Source organism: Cryptomeria japonica, chromosome 9, assembly GCF_030272615.1.
Source record: "Cryptomeria japonica chromosome 9, Sugi_1.0, whole genome shotgun sequence".
Classification (NCBI taxonomy): Eukaryota; Viridiplantae; Streptophyta; class Pinopsida; order Cupressales; family Cupressaceae; genus Cryptomeria; species Cryptomeria japonica.
In genome coordinates this window covers 260871222-260890271 of record NC_081413.1, presented here as the reverse complement: position 1 = coordinate 260890271, position 19050 = coordinate 260871222, and the positions used below count along the sequence as shown (strand labels likewise).

General features: G+C 38.4%; 1 protein-coding gene across 2 annotated transcripts in view; it reads right to left on the bottom strand.

The window, feature by feature from the left end:
* Positions 1-19050, bottom strand: part of LOC131061912 (aminopeptidase M1) — an 89855-nt gene that overhangs the window by 58095 nt on the left and 12710 nt on the right. For both annotated transcript variants that reach the window (XM_057995763.2, XM_057995762.2), the window contains exons 6-7: positions 17157-17343; positions 16965-17058 (exon numbers count right to left, since the gene is read on the bottom strand). In XM_057995763.2, coding sequence (XP_057851746.1) covers positions 16965-17058; positions 17157-17343 — 281 coding nt within the window. The remainder of the gene's footprint in view (positions 1-16964; positions 17059-17156; positions 17344-19050) is intronic.

Here is a 19050-nt window from a genome sequence, read left to right as displayed (position 1 = left end):
GATGGCCGTTATTCCTGATTGGCTGATGAGGAGTATGGAGAAAAGTAAGAAGATGATAAGAGGCACAGCTTATTGATGACATTGATGACTACTTAGTTAGGAGCAATAAAGAGAAAGAACCTACGAAAGCTGAGATTTTGTCACATATAGCTAGAGATGAGACAGGAATGCGGATTGCGCAGGTGGTTATTCCTATTGGAGATGTGACGACGGACATTGCTACTCTCATGGATTTCTAGATTACTTCAGTTGCCCTTGGCCATACTACAAAAGAGCAGGAATTTCAAGAGGTTGGTGATACCCTCAAGGCAATCAATGGGAGATTGGACCGGGAGATAGAAAAAAGAGAGAAGTAGGAAGAAGAGAATATCAGACTTAGAGAGTACATTGCAAGGATAAGGCGTGAGAATCCCACCCTTATTTCCCCTATTACAATTGATCATGGATTACATACACATTACAAGGCAGCGAGAGATACTCTCAAAGGTGGAAAAATGGATTGAAAATACAAAGAAACAAACGGATGATTTCCTTACTCAATTTGTCCAAGCTTTTGACAGGACAACGGGGCTTGTATTCGGGATACAATATTTGGAGGGAGTTTGGGAAGAATTCTGACCTATTCAAGAGACTATTCCACGCCTCAGAGCTTTAAAGAAAGTTCCTACATCCACATTGATCAAAGAGAATATTGTGCACAATGGAGATAGATATGATTTTCATGGTTGGTATTGTTCATTGGCCATGAAAAAATCAACTTATGAGAGCGCACAAAAGAGTTGTGTAGAGATGGAAGGATCAATTCATGATATTCAGTCTAAGATCCTTGCCTCAATTGAGGAACTATTGTGAGTTGATGTCAGTGAAGCCAGCGGTTTACACTTAGCAGAATTGAGAGACAAAATGAAATTCATGTATTTCAATCAGTTGGACTCTTTGAAGAAGAGTCAGATCGATGATTTGGTCTCTTTGTTGATTCATGTTCATAATTCGCAAAAGCTCATGCCAGATTGGGAGAACACCTTGGATGCTTGCTCGGATGCGTTGGACGTGATTGATTTATAGTAGGATACCTTACCCAACATTTTCATGGAGGAGTTACATCCTGTATTAGCTAGATTCTTGGATTATGTTGTGAGAAAAAGAGATGCACGGCGGAATCTTTTAGAAGATTCCCTATTTGATGACTAGGTGTTTTTCTATTGGACCATATGTTTGTGGCTCCATTTTTTATGTCAACCCTAATTAGGGCAACTCTAGGGTTTTGTTGGCATGATCTTGGCCTTTGATTTTGATTTAATCTTGGTTATCCATTTTGTATGAGACTCTATATATACCTCATTGCCTCTCATTTTTAAGGGAGAGATTTTGTAGAATCGTTGGTATATGCTGCAGCTTTTGAATATAAATCATTGTTCTTTCAAGGTTCTCAATTCCTCCAAGTTAGATTAGAATTTTAGATTTAGAATTGGCTTTCAATGTTTGTAAGATTGAATGAAAGAATTGTTGAGTATATTTGTGTGGAATCTATTAATACATACCACTAGCCTCTTGCTGATTGTAAGTGTGCCTTGCGTGATCAACTGGAAATTTATGCAAACTTAACTTTGATTATTATACGTCCATTGTTATGCATCAACTTGGATGGTTTCAATGTTAGATGGTAGTAATTTGAATATCTATGAGATACACCTTAGATGATTGCACTAAGCTCGTGTCAAAATTTGTTTGATTTGATGGTGAGACCTTGCCTAAATTGATTCCGATGACTTTGTTCATCATTTCCTACATTCCTAGGCTTAGAATAGAATTCATGAACCCTATTCCCTTTTGTCCTTTTTTTTAAAAAGTCTTGTTAGAATTAAGTCCAGAACTACATTGTGAAATCCTAAGTTATATGCACACCAATTCCATATTCATGATAAGTAAAGTTGATTCGAACAATTCACATCGACCATTGAGTTAGCCACTCGTCAAGACCTGACTGTAGAAACCTTGGAATCATTTTAGTTGATCTTATCCTTAGCATCTGAGGTGATTTTGATCAAGAGAAGATAAAGTACTTTGGTATTTTATTCTGATGCTTGCATGTGCATAAAACACACATCAACATCTTTTGGCGCTACAAGGAGGGCTGATCATTATCAAGCCGTGAACAGCTGAACTGCAGATCATATCAATTCATATTCGCAAGAGTTATCTAGGGCCTTGCAATTATCTTTTGAAGATTATGTTCCCGAATGGTGTTGCTTTCAAGGTGAACAAAGAGATATCATTTCACAGTTCAACACTCTTGCTTGGAGAAACCAAAGTAGTCACGCTGAAATCAAACAAGTAAGAGCAGTAATTGATAAAGAAGAGCGGTTGGGAAATTTGCGTCCGATTGTTTTTGTTCTTGTCGCAAATAATCGCGAGAATCAATCCACCAATCAGCAGAGAAGAAATTGAACCAATTGAAGATTTCCAAGTTTAGTATGAACCACAATGGTGTTGCCTGATCCTGATAGAAGTAACGAGCTTGACCTAGACAAACTCGAGTTCTAGCAGCCCAACTTGGGAGACGAAAGAAAAATCATATCCAGTTGGAACAATCTTGCCTAGGAAGTAAAAACAAGTGCACAACACTACATTGGAATTTCTTTTAGCTGAACAAATTGACGCACAAATTGAAAGGGATCTATTTGCTCAAGAATTACAACTAGTCCAGATTGATCCTAGATAGGTCACGCTAGATCGCATCAATTCCTTTTCACCCGAAATATTTCAGAGAATTCTAAGATCAGCTCCAGGAGAACAAAGACATTGCGAGTTGGGGACTCCTCGTAGATCCAGATTTGGAAGGCGAGAGACTTCAAGTTCCGACACAGCAAAAAGAAATAGATCGTTCAATCAAGAGGACGTGCTAGGAGGAGATAATATTCTTCAGAATCCTCTATTTCAAGATCAGAATCAAGAGGAAGATCAGCAATTTCAAGCAAAAGATCAAGAGATGGCTCAAAATCAGGGTCCACCTCCGAACGGTGCTACCTGGTTAGTCACCAACCCGTCACCACTTGCATTCGAAGACATACATGATATGCCGAAGAATTTGGAAAACTTTTGTTCGAAGTACAATGCTAATGACTTGAACCGAACGGCAAAAGATCACATTAAGATGTTTGAAGACCATTTGAGAAACAGATCGATTGAGTATGGAGATGTGGCTTGCAGACTTTTCCCTTATTCCTTGGAGAAGAGGCATATTATTGGTTTATCCATTTACCTACAGGATCCATCACCTCATGGGAAGCATTGAAGGATGCGTTCAGTGGAAAATTTGGTATCCAATTTTCCCCATCGGAGTTGCATAGACAGTTTGTTGAAAGTAAAAGACAAGAGCACGAACCTATTACTTCATTCAACAACCGGTTTCAGAAAGCTTACACAAGATTGCGGACTCCTTATCTTATTCCAGATACTCGAGAGATATATTATCATGCTCTAGATCCACTTACAACAATGTTTGTGCGAACTAATCCCTCTCCAGCAGATTTGAATGAAGCATATGCAAAGGCAATAGAAGTTAGTAAAATATTGCATCAAAATCTCAGTGTACCTTTGCTCAATTTGGGGTTGCTAGCGGTCGCAAATCAAATTCAGAACCTTAGTCAAGCTTTGGTGCATCATACGCCAATAATGAATCAAGTTCCACAACCGATGTATCCAGTAGTTCAACCGTCAAATCAGTTGGTACTCCATCCTGGACCACCCATTTCTCAAGCTCCGCAAACGTATCCAATGTACCTGCAAAATGTAGTGACATCCACGAGGACACGGGAGGAGAAGGAAGAAATGGAAGAGTTGATAGACCAAGTAAACAAGTTATCTACAGAGGTTACTCATTTGAGGAATCAGAACAATCAGCTCTACAGTATGCATAGAAATTACCAAGGTGGTAACCAAAACTATCAGAATAATAATCAGAATTATCAAAACATCAATCAGGGTTACCAAAGCAACAATAAAAATAATTAGAGTAGTAATAACCAAGGGTATCATGGCAATAATCAGAATTATCATAAGAAAGTGTGGAATACTGCACCCGACAATGGAAACGTGTCGTCACCTCTTGACAATCCGCCAACTTCGGAGAGTCGACCAACTGATAGAGTCTTCCTCGTGGAGGTTGCTTTATCAAATTGGTGCAGATTACACAACACCAGTCAACATTCGAAGTTGCATTGTCCCGAATTCGAGGTTGTAGCTGATATTTTCCAACAAGAAGTGCGTAACAATGAAGCATCAGAGAGCACTCCAACGACGGGATATGAAATTGTCCCTACCACGAGATACGATCAAGCATTAATCATTGAGGATTTCAAACTTCCTCTGATTTGTGAAGAAAGTTTAGTATGTGAACAGAGTGGGAGATTTCCTCCAAAATCGGCCAATGGACCTATGGTTCCGCTTGGTTCCCAGTTTCCACCTGCTTCAACCAATGAACCTATTGAAGATTCAAACTACTACTTTCCACCATTGAATAACAGTGTTTTAGTTGAGGGAGTAAGAGAGATATTTCACCAATCGTCGAGAAACACAGGACCCAGAGTTTATCAGAGGAATCAAAGAAATCAAGAACCTTTAACTACTTCTATTCCTCTGAACAACTTTGCTACTCCACCCAATCCGAATGCTAGCAATACACCAAGCTATCCACAAGATTCACCTGAGTATAGACAGAAGAATGTTCCTCCTTTGAAGGAAGAGTTGAAGAGGTTGAGTCTGTGTGTTAGAAGAATTCAGGAAAGTCAAGGTGAGCCTGCCATTATTTGAATTGATGAAGGTGCCTAAGATTAGAGATACATTGATAAATGGTTTAAGTGAAAATACTACAAATTCAAACATTCCAAGAGATACTACAAATGCTCATCAAGCTAGCATAAATGTGGTTCAAGGCGAACCAAATGATCAACAATTGCCAGATACGGTATGTGTAATTCAAGGATCATCCAATACACTAGTTGTGCCAAAGAAAGAAGACATGTTAGAAGGTAAAGCTTTGCTCACAAGAGATAATGTGAAAAGAGTTAAGGATTCACCAGTTATGACTGAAAAAGTCCACCAAGGGTGAAATCCTTCCAAAGAGTGAGATTGCTTCTACACAATTGTCTGGTGGATTGTCTGGTGGATTGTCTAGTGGATTTCGAAGCTTCAAGTAATGTAATGTCGAACGCTATATGCAAGAAATTGGGTCTCATTCCCATACAAACTAGTAAAAGAGTTACACAATTAGATAAGACAGAAGTACCTGTGATTGGAGAACTAAACAATATTCATATGCAATTAGTCGTAGATCCAAGAGTCCAGTACTTCATAGATATATCAGTTGTAGACATTCCCAATGGATATGGCATGCTTCTGAGTCGAGATTGGTCAAGAAGATTGAATGGATACTTTTCGACTGATTTCTCTCACATGCGGCTGCCATGGAGAGGTGTACCCAATCAGATCAAGATTGATAGTACCCCCAGATTAAGATTGATGATAACAGAATATGGGGAAAACAATGAGATTCTTTTCCTAGAAACTGATCTGAGAAATTACAGATCAAAAGCTGCATAGGTTTTGATGCTTCAAAGCCCAATAAAAGAGATAGAAGAAAACCAAGAGATTGTGAATTCCACAGAAGTTGTAGTGGAAAGTGATCATGATACAGATGAAGAGGTTGACATGTTTGAAAGTTTCAGAGGATTTGTATTTAAGAATATTCAACAGGGAGTTGAGTTAGGCAACTATGCTCGCGATCAAGATTTATTGTTGCCAAATTGGTGTCGAATTCACAATGTCGCTCATTCCGAATTCTCTTGCGCAATGTGCAAGATAGCTTTGAATCAAATACACAAGAGAATTCCTAAAATTCTGACACTAGAAGAGATTAAAGAGGCCTCATCCAAGCCGAATGAGGAAATTGCAAATAAAACTGAAGATAAAATTAAAGAAGAGGAAATACATGATGAAAATCAAGTTTGGACATGAAAATTTGATGGCTCAAAATCTAAGAGAGGATCAGGAGTCAGGTTTGAATTATCAGTCCCTCAGGGGAAACTTATTTAGCTGCTCATAGATTACAGTTCCCATGTATGAATAATGTTGTTGAGTATGAATCCTTAGTTTATGGATTGATGTTAGCCATTCAGAAGAAAGTGAAGATTTTACATGTGTTTGGAGATTCAGAAGTTGTAGTGAGACAAGTGCGAAAACAATATGTCTGCCATGACAAAAGAGTGACCAAATACCGTAATAGAGTATGGGATCTCATCGAAAACTTTGATGCTTTTAATATCAAGCATACAGATCACAGAACCAAGTGACGAATACACTTGCATAGGTTGCTAGTTCCTTGGCACCCATTGCCATGGAAGGATTGAAGAAGTTTACAGTGGAGCTTGCATCAGTTCCATCCGTACCAAGTAATGTTACCAATTTCCAAGTTTTTGAAGATGATAAGCATATATTGGATTTTCTGACAAACAGAGATATTTTCTTGAGTTATATTATTGATGAAGAGGAAGTCGAGGAAGCAGAATATGATTTTGATGGTATCCTAGATTTGAAGACGAATGTCATTCCTAAGGGGATGATAGAGCTAGAAAGAATATTTGATCAAGATAAGATGAAAGTAGAAAGACCGCATGACTCAAGTGGAGGTGCCTGTGAAACGGTGAATTTGGGAAATAATGAAGAAGTTAAGAATGTATTCATAGGGAGAGCATGCACACCCAATGAAAGGGAAGGCATATTGAAGAACATGAGAGATTTTCTTGATGTGATTGCATGGGGATATGACGATTTGAAGACATATGATACATCAATCATTACACACACTATTCCCTTGAAGCCAGACAATAAGTCATTTAGACAGAGACAGAGGCCAGTGGAGCCTCTCATAAATCAAGTGAAGAAATTGTTGTCAGCCAGGATTATCTTTCCCGTGCAACACTCGATGTGGGTCGCCAATTTGGTCCCAGTTAGAAAGAAGAATGGAGAGATAAGGGTTTGTGTTGATTTTCAAAATTTGAATAGAGCATCAGGAAAGGATAATTACCCACTTTCGTCATTGGATGAGGTTTTACAGATTGTGAATGGATCACAGATGATGTCCTTTTTGGATGGATATTCAAGATACAATCAGGTGATGGTAGAATATGAAGATAGATTGAAGACAGCCTTCACCACGAAGTAGGGTACATTTGCATACAGAAGGATGCCATTTGGCTTAATCAATGTTGGAGCCACGTTCCAGAGAGCCATGGATATTGCATTTCAAGATTTATTTGGTTGGAATGTGCATCATTATTTACATGGATGATATTACAATTTTTTCAAAGAAAAGAAAAGATCACATTGAAGATATGAGAAAGGTATTTCAAAGATTCAGAAAATACAGGATATCCCTTAATCCCAAGGAATGCATATTCGGAGTCACAGAAGAAAAATTGCTAGGACATGTTATCCCAGAGAGAGGAATTTCTATTGATCCAGAAAGAGTTGAGGCCATATCAAAGATCAACCTCCCATGCAGTAAGAAAGAATAGAAATCCTTCTTTGGTAAGATTAATTTTATGAGGAAATTTATCTCTGAATTTGCTAAGATAATACAACCATTGAATGAAATGATGAAGAAAGATGCCAAGATGGAATGGACGACAGAAGCAAAGAAAGCGTTTGAAGAAATCAAGTCCGCCAGCACCGAGACTCCTGTGTTGGTCAGTCCTGATTATACAAGACCTTTCTACTTGTATTCTTTTGCTTCTGAACATACATGTGTTGCAATCATTACGCAAAAGAATGAAGATAAAGATGAACATCCCATAGCATTTATGAGCGCACCATTGAAAGATGTGGAGCTAAGATACCCAAATGTAGAGAAACAAGCTTATGCTTTGGTGAAAGCGATAAAGAAATTCAGACATTACATTTTGAGGACGAAAGTTTATGCCATAGTCCTCAATGCAGTAGTTAAGACGCTCCTTATGCAGAATGAATTAGGAGAAAGGAGAGGAAAGTGGGTCGCCACTATCCAAGAGCATGACATCGAGATCCAACCAATGAGACTTGTTAGAGGTCAAGCCTTAGCGCAGACTTTGGCAATGGATGGACCCGGATTAGTCCAACAAGTCTATGCAATTGAAGATCCACTCCAAATGAATGGTATAGAGATATTGTTTGCTATTTACTGAACCAGAAGTGTCCCGCTCATATGAGCCCCGCTCAGAAAAGAGCATTAAGATTGAAGTGTCAACATTTTATGTTACAAGGCTCAGTTTTAAACCGAAGAAATCATAAAGGAATATATTTGCGATGTGTTGACAGAGATGAAGCGAAATAGATTATGGAGCATTTTCACAACAAATTTGGGACAGGCCATGGTGCAAGCTTGGCTACTGCACACCAAATTTTGAGAGCACGCTATTACTGGCCTACTTTGTTCCACGATACTCATGAACATGTGAAGACGTGTCACACATGCCAAGTAGCTGCTGTCCGAGAGAAGAATCCAGCCATGCCACTGCAGCCTGTGATCGAGTCCAAACCTTTCGCTATGTGGGGTATCGACTTTATTGGTATGATCAATCCACCTTCCTCCGCGCAACACAGGTACATTCTAACCGCGACTGATTACTATACTCGGTGGTCAGAAGCTCAAGCTTTGAAGTTATGTACAACTGATGTGGTAATCAAATTTTTAGAGGAAAACATCATTACCAGGTTTGGACACATGCTATTGTTTGTGATAATGGTCCTACTTTTAATCATTAAAATTTTCAAATTGGGCTTTTGAATATGGTATAACCCTTAAGTTTTCATCGAATTATTATCCTCAGGGTAATGGGTTAGCCGAATCAACGAACAAGAATTTGCTAAATGTGATCAAGAAATTGCTAGAGAGAAATCCTATGTTATCAGCACACCAATTCCATATTCATGATAAGTGAAGTTGATTCCAACAATTGTGTAAATCCCCAAGTGAAAACAGCAATTCAAATCGATCGTTGAGTTACCCACTCATTAAGACCTAACTGTAGAAACCTTGGAATCATTTTAGTTGATCTCATCCTTAGCATTTGAGGTGATTTTATTCAAGAGAGGGTAAAGGACTTTGGTATTTTATTCTGATGCTTGCATGTGCATAAAACACACATCAACACCATGTGCAAAATGTTCCCCTAAAAGAAGAGAAAAAAGAAAACCCCCTACCCATGTAAAAAATGTTTTAACCCAATAGAAGAGAAAAGTGAACATTTTGTACAAGGGTACCTAACATTGGGACACATTTGTCGAGACCCATCTCTACTCAATTAACCTCTGCTTATGGAAGAGTGTTAGTGCATTATTTTATTTACACATTTAGTTTATTATCCTAACCTTATCATATACATTATAACAAGGTTGCTTAGGTAGGTCTCTATTTGTGTAGATGTCATCTCATAAATGTGGCATCTTCTATATTTAGCAAGTGGTTGTTTTTTAGGACTCCTCACTTACTAATAGCTAGTTAGGGCTCCTCACAAGGGCATATCCTATATATGCTCACCTCATGCTCACACTTCAGCACTCTCTTGTATATCCTCTTTGTTTTAGAATTACATATTATTGCATTTTGCAATCTTGGATTATTTGTTTACTTCTTGCTAGTGTTGCATGCTTCTCTAACCTAGGCCTATTGGATCCACCTTTTGTGCATGTTGGCTTGCACTCTCAGCAAAATCTTACAATTTTTGTGTTAAAGTCATAATTTCTTTAGATTAAAACTTTTAGTTTTAAAATGGGGTTAAGCTCAAACCAATAACATGCTATAAGTGGATGACCAAGGGGTTCCTCTTCCATGCATGTCACCAAGGTAATGTTCTAGGTTGATGTGTATTCCAATAATAAACCATTAAATCAAAATCAAGTCTAAATGAAATTGTTTTGTTATAAATACCCTTTGACCAATTAATTTGTTGAAGGGTAGGTAATCATCAAAGGATTATATAGACTGTTTTGACCAAAAGGATGAGGATGAGTATTTCAGAGAACTTGCAGGTATCAAACAACAACACTCAACAGAATCTTATATTGGTAAATTCCAATAAGTTGCAATGGTGGTACCTGGCGATTCTGAAAACAGAATCACTTTTATATTTGTTGAAGACTTGTTTTAACCCCTCAAAGGTCTTGTTAAGGCCTTTGCACTCACTTATCTACAAGAAGCAGTTGAGGGAAAATATCTATCTCAATCTAAAGGGTCCAACTCTGTGCAACATGAAGGAGATTTTCAAAAAGGCAAGAAGGGGTATCTTACTCACACGGACAAAGAACACACATCCACCACTTATGACCAAAAGGCCAAATGACTAAAACAGAAATGAACTTAGAAGGAAGAAGCTATCCTTTTCTTGCAAGGAGCCATGGGAATGAAATCACAGATGCTTAGGTAAAGGCCAAGTCCATTATATTGAGATAATATCAGATGATGATTTATATCTCAAAGAATCTGGGCCACAATCAGTTGTAGGGGAGCATAAAACTAAATAGATGGAGGATGCATATACAAATAGAGGTACACTTGGAGCTCTTTCTAGAGCACCCAGGTATCATCCTTTCAAAGTTCGACTATTATCTAGGTAGTCGATCACAGTGCTTATTGATAGTGGGAATACCCACATTTTCATTGATGCAAGCTTGGAGTTTATGAGAGGCCTAAAAGCTAAAAAACTTGAAGGATCCAATATCATTACTAATGTATTCATAATTCCACGCACCAAAATAATCCAAAAACTCAACATAACCATGGGAGATCATATAAGGTATGCGATGATTTCTATATTGTGGGGTTAGGTGAGACTAACATAATTTTGGGTGTACAATGGCTGCACTCCTTTGGTGAGTTTTCACAAAACTATCAGTCCATGGAGCTCAAGTTTAAATCTAAAGGGAACGTGTGGTACTTAGAGGATTTTCTAGTGGAGCACTATGAGTGGTAATAGCTAAAAAGATAGAAAAGGCATTCTACAAAGGACAAGTTGCTTGGACATCAAGTTGTTTGATCACGCATACAAATCTATCCACGAGTAAGCAATGGACTTATCATGTTATTCAAGATATTTTGAATAAGCACTATACAGTGTTTAGTGATTTGCCTCCGAGAACCTGATAAACAATTCTAACATATTATAGAGCTGGAACCAAACACCGAGCCTATCATGACCACTCCTTACTACCACCAAAGATTGTACAAAGAAGGGAATGAAAAGGCCACCAAAGAGCTCTAGGAGATGGGTCATAGAAAGCCCAGCTCTAGCCTATTTGCCTCGTCCAAGGTTCTTGTGACGAAAAAAGATGGAACAATGAATATACGTATTGATTACAAAACTTCGAACAAAAAAACCAACAAAAACAAGTATCCCATTCCCAAGATTGATGAACTAACTGATGAATAACATGGAGATATGTATTTTAAAAAGATTAGGTACCATTAGATTTGAGTAAGAGATGATGATGTGCATATAAAAAGCATTCAAGTATTACTTTAGGCATTTTGAATTCTCGGTCATTCCTTTTAACTTTATATAAGCATCAGCCACTTTCTAATCATGCATGAACCGTTTTTTTGGCAATCAAATACAAAAAAAAATGTTTTGGTTTTCTTTTATTACATTTTGATTTACAGCGAGACTTGAGAAGACCATTTAAAACATCTAGATACCATCCTTGGAATATTAGAAATTTAGAACGAGGACCTCTTTGCAAGAGAGTCAAAATGTGAAGATATAACAAAGATCTTATCATTGGGCCATGTCATTAGTGCTCAAGGTGTTCAAGCAGATAAACAAAAAAAATTCCATCCATCTTGAATTTTCCACCTCCTACGACATTGACACAATTGGGAGGAATTTTTGGCCTCTACAACTATTATAGGAGATTCGTTAAAAGGTTTTCATAGCAAGCAAGACCCTTAACTAATATGACAAAGAAAGAAGTGTAATGTCCCCTATTTGTGAATGCCCTAATTCGGCCCTAAATCACAATTTCCAAGTAAAACAAGAAATGGAATAGAGGAACATTAACTTAATCATATGATATGCCTAATTTATTGATGGAATTCAACCGTAGGAAAGCTAGGATAAGATGACTTGATAGGGTGCCCTAGAGATCATCTACCCTAGGCCCAAGAGCGGATATACCATCCCTCTTGGCCTCATGTGGCCCGTGCCATCCATATGAGGTGTTGTACCTAGTGAGGTGTCCTATAACCATTCCCCTTCATCTTGCCATCCACTTCCCACTTCCTATGATTGGATTTTGTTGATGTGTTTTTATGCACTTCATACACAGAATAAAATACCAATGTATCTTATCCTTTGTTGAAAAAAATCCTCTTGAATGCTAAGCTATGTATACGAGGTGACTCCAAGGTTCCAAATGTCAACTCTTGACGTGTAAACAAGCCCAATGGTTGATGTGATATTGCTGGAATCGCAAGGGGGACTTATATTTTGTATTAACTCTAACTTAAATGCTGTTGGAACATGGAAATTTACTTCATTTTAAAAAAAGATAAAAAGGACTAAAGGTTTAGAGAGACTATACTACTCCTAAGATCAATGAAAGCACTGGATCATGCTAAGATGGACACATCCACAATAGAGACACGATGCTTTGGTCTAGTTGGACAATCTTTAGCATAGTGACCATACTTGTCACATCTGAAGCATTGAATATGGGAGAGATCCTTCTTCATCTTTGATTCAGGAGCATCTGATTTCCTGTCTCTATTTCTCTTGAAATTTCCTTTTCTCCCTTCTCTTCCTTTCCTCTTTGAAGTTTGAGTAGCAAGAACATAATTATCTTCATTGTGACAGCTACGACCAATACCTCTTGTTGCCAGCTTGGATTCTTCTTGAATGCAATCTGCTCTAAAGTGATCAAACTTTGGTAGCCTAGATCTTCCATTGATACTTTGAATAAACGGCTCCCAAGATTGAGGAAGACTATTATGTGCAAACATGAATAAGTTCTTGCCTTCAACTATGTCTCCAATGGCATATAGTTGATCCTTCAATTCAGTAATCTTCATGAAGAAGGAGATGACTGAATCTCCTTTAGCCATCTTGATGTGATGAAGTTGTTACCTTAAAGCAAGAGCTTTGCTGGTGTTATTGATCTCATATAATCTCTCCAAGGTTTTGAACATTTCTCTAGCTGTCTTCAACTTGGAGATAATAGGCACAAGGTGATCCTTCACGGAATCAATTAATATTTTCTTGGCCTTCGTGCCATTCTTCCTCCATTGTGTTTTCTCAGTCTCGTTAGAACGCTCGAGTGCTTCTTTCTCCACGAACTCGATAATATCATTTTCTTCTAATGCTATTAGGACTCTAAACTTCCAAGAAGTGAAGTTAGAGGCACCATCAAGTCTATCTTCAACCTTGAGCCCGTTCACCATTTTCGATGTTAGTGTTGTCATTTTATGACACCCTTGGTCCATCAGTGAGAACCAATCAGAGATATGTTCCATGGACCGGCACTGCCCCAGTTGATCAAGGAGAAAAGTAGTGTATTTATGAAGTGTGAAGTGTTGTCTTGTCTCGAGGAAGTTCCTTCTCTAGCTTTTTCTCTCTTTTTTTGAACTCCGGAAACTCGAGGTTCCGGAGTTCCTTCCTTAGCCCCTTTTTCCAATTCCCCTGAACCCCAAAACCCATAGGTTTCGAAGTTCCTTTCCCTCCTTGGCCTTTTCCTTTCCTTGTCTCTTCTTTTGTTCCCCGAAAGTCCAGAACCCCGAGGTTCCGAAGTTCATTTCCTTTGCTTCCCTTCCTCTTTCTCGAAACTCCGGAACCCTGTGGTTCTGAAGTTCCTTCCTTGCCTTTTTCCCAGTTCCCCGGAACTCTGAAACCCCAAGGTTCTGAAGTTCCTTTCTTGCCTTCTCTCCAGTTCTTCTGAACTCCAAAACCCCAAGGTTCTGAAGTTCTTTTCTCTTTGTCTCCTTCCCCTTCCCCGAAACTCCGGAACCCTGAGGTTCTGAGGTTCCTTCCCTTGTCTCCTTCTCTCTTTCCCAGAACTCCGGAACCCCAAGGTTTCGAAGTTCCTTCCTTAGTCTTCCCCACTTCGGGAACCCGAGTTTCCGAAGTCATCCGACTTCCTTCCGGCTTGCAACACTTTCGAATGGCGTGATCAACACTCAAAGCTTTAAATGCTCCGACGACTCTTGTGACTTGTGCACCTTCTTTTGTGGAGCTGCAAGGGTGCATTTAATGATTTTTGCAGGATTTCCATCACAAGAGGTACAGGGCCATGCTTATTATGGTTACCTATGTCATGCCTGCATGCTTTGACTTTGGAATGTCAATCAATCCACCTTCTTGAAAGGCCTTTCTTCTTAGGATTGCATTTTCAAGGTATGGCCAGGTTGCTTGTATGTACAGAATGTCAGGTGCATGCACTTCCCTACATTCCCTGACTGACATTTCCATGCACACACAAGGGTCAAAGCTCCTCTTCCTTGACCAACGGTCTCTCCTCTACGATCAATTTTCTATATAAAGGTTGTTATGCCTCATTGTAAAGGATTCTCTCCCTACTGACTTGAACTATTCTATGCTCTTTCACTTCTCTTGTATTTATCTTGCATTTCTGTAACTGTAAGTTTGGCCATTGGCCTTATAATGAATTGAAATCATCATTCTTGCCTTACTTCAACTTATGAATGTTGTGTATGTGTTCTTACCTTCATTATGAGTGTATTTTGTGGCTTTCTTTTACATATATGTTGTGTTAACCTATTTCTGGGTGTGACTTGTGGGAAACCTTCTCCCCTCTTGACATTCAGCAAGTTCTAACCTCCATACATGCATTGGGGTCACTCATGCAACTGAAGTTTCTGCATCTCTTGGGTATTTCAGTTGATTCTTTGTGCCATTTCAGGTGGGGAGAAAAACATCTCTTATCTTGGTGCATCACCTCCTTTCATTTTAAGCATTTCCCTCTTCCCTTTTCCTCTGCAAGCTATTAGGATAGGCTTAGAAGTAAAATTTGAAGTGTTGAGATGGTTCAACACCTACACCTGGATTGAGAAGGAAGCCAGCCTTCTCTGGAGACTCAACCCCCTTGCGCAAGGTCCCACACTTCGGGGTTGTTTCCATGTTTCAGGAGGTTGCTGAATTGATAGCTCAGCAAGGGTGCAAGCTTTTGTGATAACAGTTAGGATAGATGCCCTAAGAAGAAGAAAAGAATATTTTGCTGTTAAATAATTTTGATCACGATCTTTGCTTAGAGCCGCTTTGCTAACATGTTAAATTTTGGATCAGAATAATATGGTCAGAAGTACATGATTAATTTTCTTGATTTGAATTAATCTGAAACAATATATATCAATATCTTGAAGATATCGATTAATTCCTTAGACACTAGTTTCCTGCAATAAATAAATTTGATTATTTATGTTTACTGGGTGAATAAGAAGAGAATTAATTCACACACATCACATGTATGTACACAGCGATTACTCTCTATGAACCATACAGTATATATATCTCAGGCTTCACACAAATACACACAGCAGATCGTTCACAGAGATAACAGCAAATAACTCCTGAAGATGATGCAGAATATGCACAGCTATATTTTCACAGACATCACATACATATACACAGCAACTCTCTATCGGGTATTACACAGTTATATGCAGAATATCCTTCGACGACTATAGACCAAAACTCCTGATCAAGGAAACTATATATTCGACTAAGCAACATGACGAATGGACATGACTCTTATCGGAAGGGTCAAAGGTAAAGGTTGCAAAGTTAACCCAATAGTCAACCGTTAGTTTTCCATTAACAAATGAATGCAAACAACCAACAAAAATTATACGTAGAAATATGAACAAGCAATTTAGTAAATAAAAAGAATCGCATATGTAAGACAGCGATATCTCCTGCTGCTACAATAACATCAACAGGCACTAGGTGTCATTGCACTAGCAATAGCACTTGCATGAACATAATGCATTGGAAGTTGCAGTGTTGCTCTTTCAAAAAGTGAAATCAGTTGTGTTTGTGGTGATTTGTCCATGATATAAAAATGGGCATTACACAGATGCCCCTCAATCCAATGAGCATTTATGATTTCTAAGGAGGCATATCTTGTATCATCAATATTCATTAAAAAATTTAAACAATGAATTCTCTATCTAACCTAATTATCTATTAGCATTTATCCACTTAATCCAAAGTGCAAACACATACAATGGATCTAGCACCTAATAATCTCATTCCCACTTACTGTACTCTCAGCTGTACACATGCTGGTCCCTATTGACTTAAAGTTTACACAAGCTCTCTAAATGAAGCATCAGAGCCCTTCAGCAATCAGATTTGAAAATCTTCAGTGAGAAATAAATTGTGTTTTGTTTGCCCCAAGTGCAAGCGAAGAACCTACAATCCAATCCACAAGGGGAACAAGATTCTGCTCTTCAAGGACAGAGAGCATATACATACTCCTTATCCAGACTTTTGGAATTTGTGTGACTATATTGCAGGACATGTTGAATCTTCATAGAACACAATCATATTGAAGGCCAAATCTAACCATGAGACTGGAGGCTACAATGCATGGATAGAGTAATGCACATATCAAAAGGAAAGCACACCAATCTACCGACAGAGGCTTAAATTAGGAAAGGAAATGAAAAATGAGCAGAATCAACTTACAAAGCATTCTCTAATCTACCCACAGGGGCCAAAATTAACCATGTAAATAAGAATTAACTAAAAACAACTGAATATGAATAAGTTTTGGAACAATATCCAAAGGGTGCAAAAATAAAGAACTAAATACGACATGCATTAAATTTCTAGGATGCAAGAGTTCAGACAGACTATAGCTTTCAGAGATAAATTTTATAGAGCACACATGAAAAAGACCAAATAACTATAGGATTGTACTTGGCATAAAATGGAAGTGTAAGCAGTGCAACATCCAGCGCGAACTTCCCTTGACTTGTCTTCCCAACCTCAGTATACACACGAACTTTGTTTCCTGCAATTATCCAACATTGACAATGGATTTTTCACTACAATATTGAGAAATGCTTTCTGCCAGAATTTGCTTTTAAAATACACAATATATATATACACCTGCTGCACTTGTTCCTTCTATATAATCAAATTCCCCCACAACAATTGCCACCAAGTATGTTGACATAAGAGGTGATTCTTCAAATGACACAGTCTTAGAAGCTCCATCAATCTTTTCTTCAATAGATGGCATATTGGACAAAACTACACGGTCAACAGGTGCTTGAACTGTTATTTTAAATGTTGCCTGTGAGGATGAGCAAAACTGTATTATTGTAGATTCTGTTAAACAGGAAACCATACAGACAATGCTGAGAAAAGGAATCCAATTGAACTTGCAAATTAAAATGTCTTTCTGAGGAGCTCAACCTTGGCTTTTAAATTTGTAATCCTTTTAAGTTTTTCTTTTCTTATTTGATATATCACAATATTCTTTGGTAAATATTCCAACAAAATTGACATAGAAAAACAATTCTTACCTGATTTGGCAAACAATTACATGCTTTTTACTTCAGTGGGATGATTTACAATCTATAATAGAAGCACTGGTGCATTGTATTTACTGAACAATGCTCAAAGTTGATATCATAAAATATAACTTCTTAAAATAATGAAGGCGTGTGCATATGATGATTTAGACACAACATCAGTCCATGTAGAACAAACAATATTAATTAATGTAGACAATAATAAAGATAACTATATGTGCATCATGAAGCCATTTTTGTGTCTGTACATGACAATACTAAAGACAAAGTTCATTATAATATGTACAGTGTTCCACCGGTGTTGGGGACGAGGGGACGCGGGGACCAAGGGCCTAAGTTTGGGGACGGCGGGGGGACGGCAGCGGGGGGGTGGCGGGGTGGTGGTGCTGATATAGTTATACATATGCATATAGTACTTGAAAAACTAGTTTTGAAAAGATGTATTGACAATATAATAGTATAAGAATTACATTTCAAATGAAACTATAGGAAATTTGAAATACTAAATCTAAATACCAATATTTCTTAAATGCTAATTATGTTGTTATATGGAGCCTAATCAGACTCGGAGGTTAAATTTTCCCTACTTCCATCAGTGTGGTTTCCCCCTATATTTTTCGACGGGGGTTCGGGGCAGCGCCCCCAAGTTGGGGTCAAGGGGCAGCAATACTTTTATTATTTTATAAAGGCATCGGGTGTTATTTTTCTATTGGCCCACGTTTCAATTAGGGTTATCCCTTAACCCCCAAAAAAGTCAATTTTTTAAATTTTAAAAAAAAATTAATTTTAAACATTGCATATACATGGGGGCGATGGGAGACGTCTGGGTGTCTCCCTGTCCCTCAAGAGACGTCTGCACGTCTCTCAAAGGACAGGGAGACGCCCAAACGTCTCCCAAGGAGACGTGGAGACATCTCCACGTCTCCTTGGGAGAAACGGAGACGTCTCCCCGTCTCCGGCGGCACTTGGGTGGCAATGGCGGGACGGTGGGGGACGTCACGTCCCCGTCTCCAAGACATTGCCAAAAAGGGGGGGGACGCGTCCCCGTGGAACACTAAATATGTAAGGAAAGAATCAAATAACTAGGAACATATTACATCCTTTTAGAATTATTTATGATATTTTTAACAATGTTAAAATGTCTGAGTCAAAATTTGGCCTTTGAATGGGAACAATGCACCAGCTGTGTAGGAATTTTGAAAAAAGAAATACGGGGCTGATTTGGAATATTAAATCACCATTATATATTTTTAAGATTATAGTTTGCAAAGCGGTTGTTATGGTTATATTTATAAATTAGGTTTCACTACAAGTAAAAGCTAAGTTTAAAGTTTTTTTCCCAATCCTTACAGTTTATAATTTAATACTTAGTGTTTATCAGTGTTCCACGGGCGTCCCCCCCCCCCCCTTTTTGGCCACGTCTCCCTAAGGGGGACGTCTCCGGGACGGGGGGACGGGGATGCGAC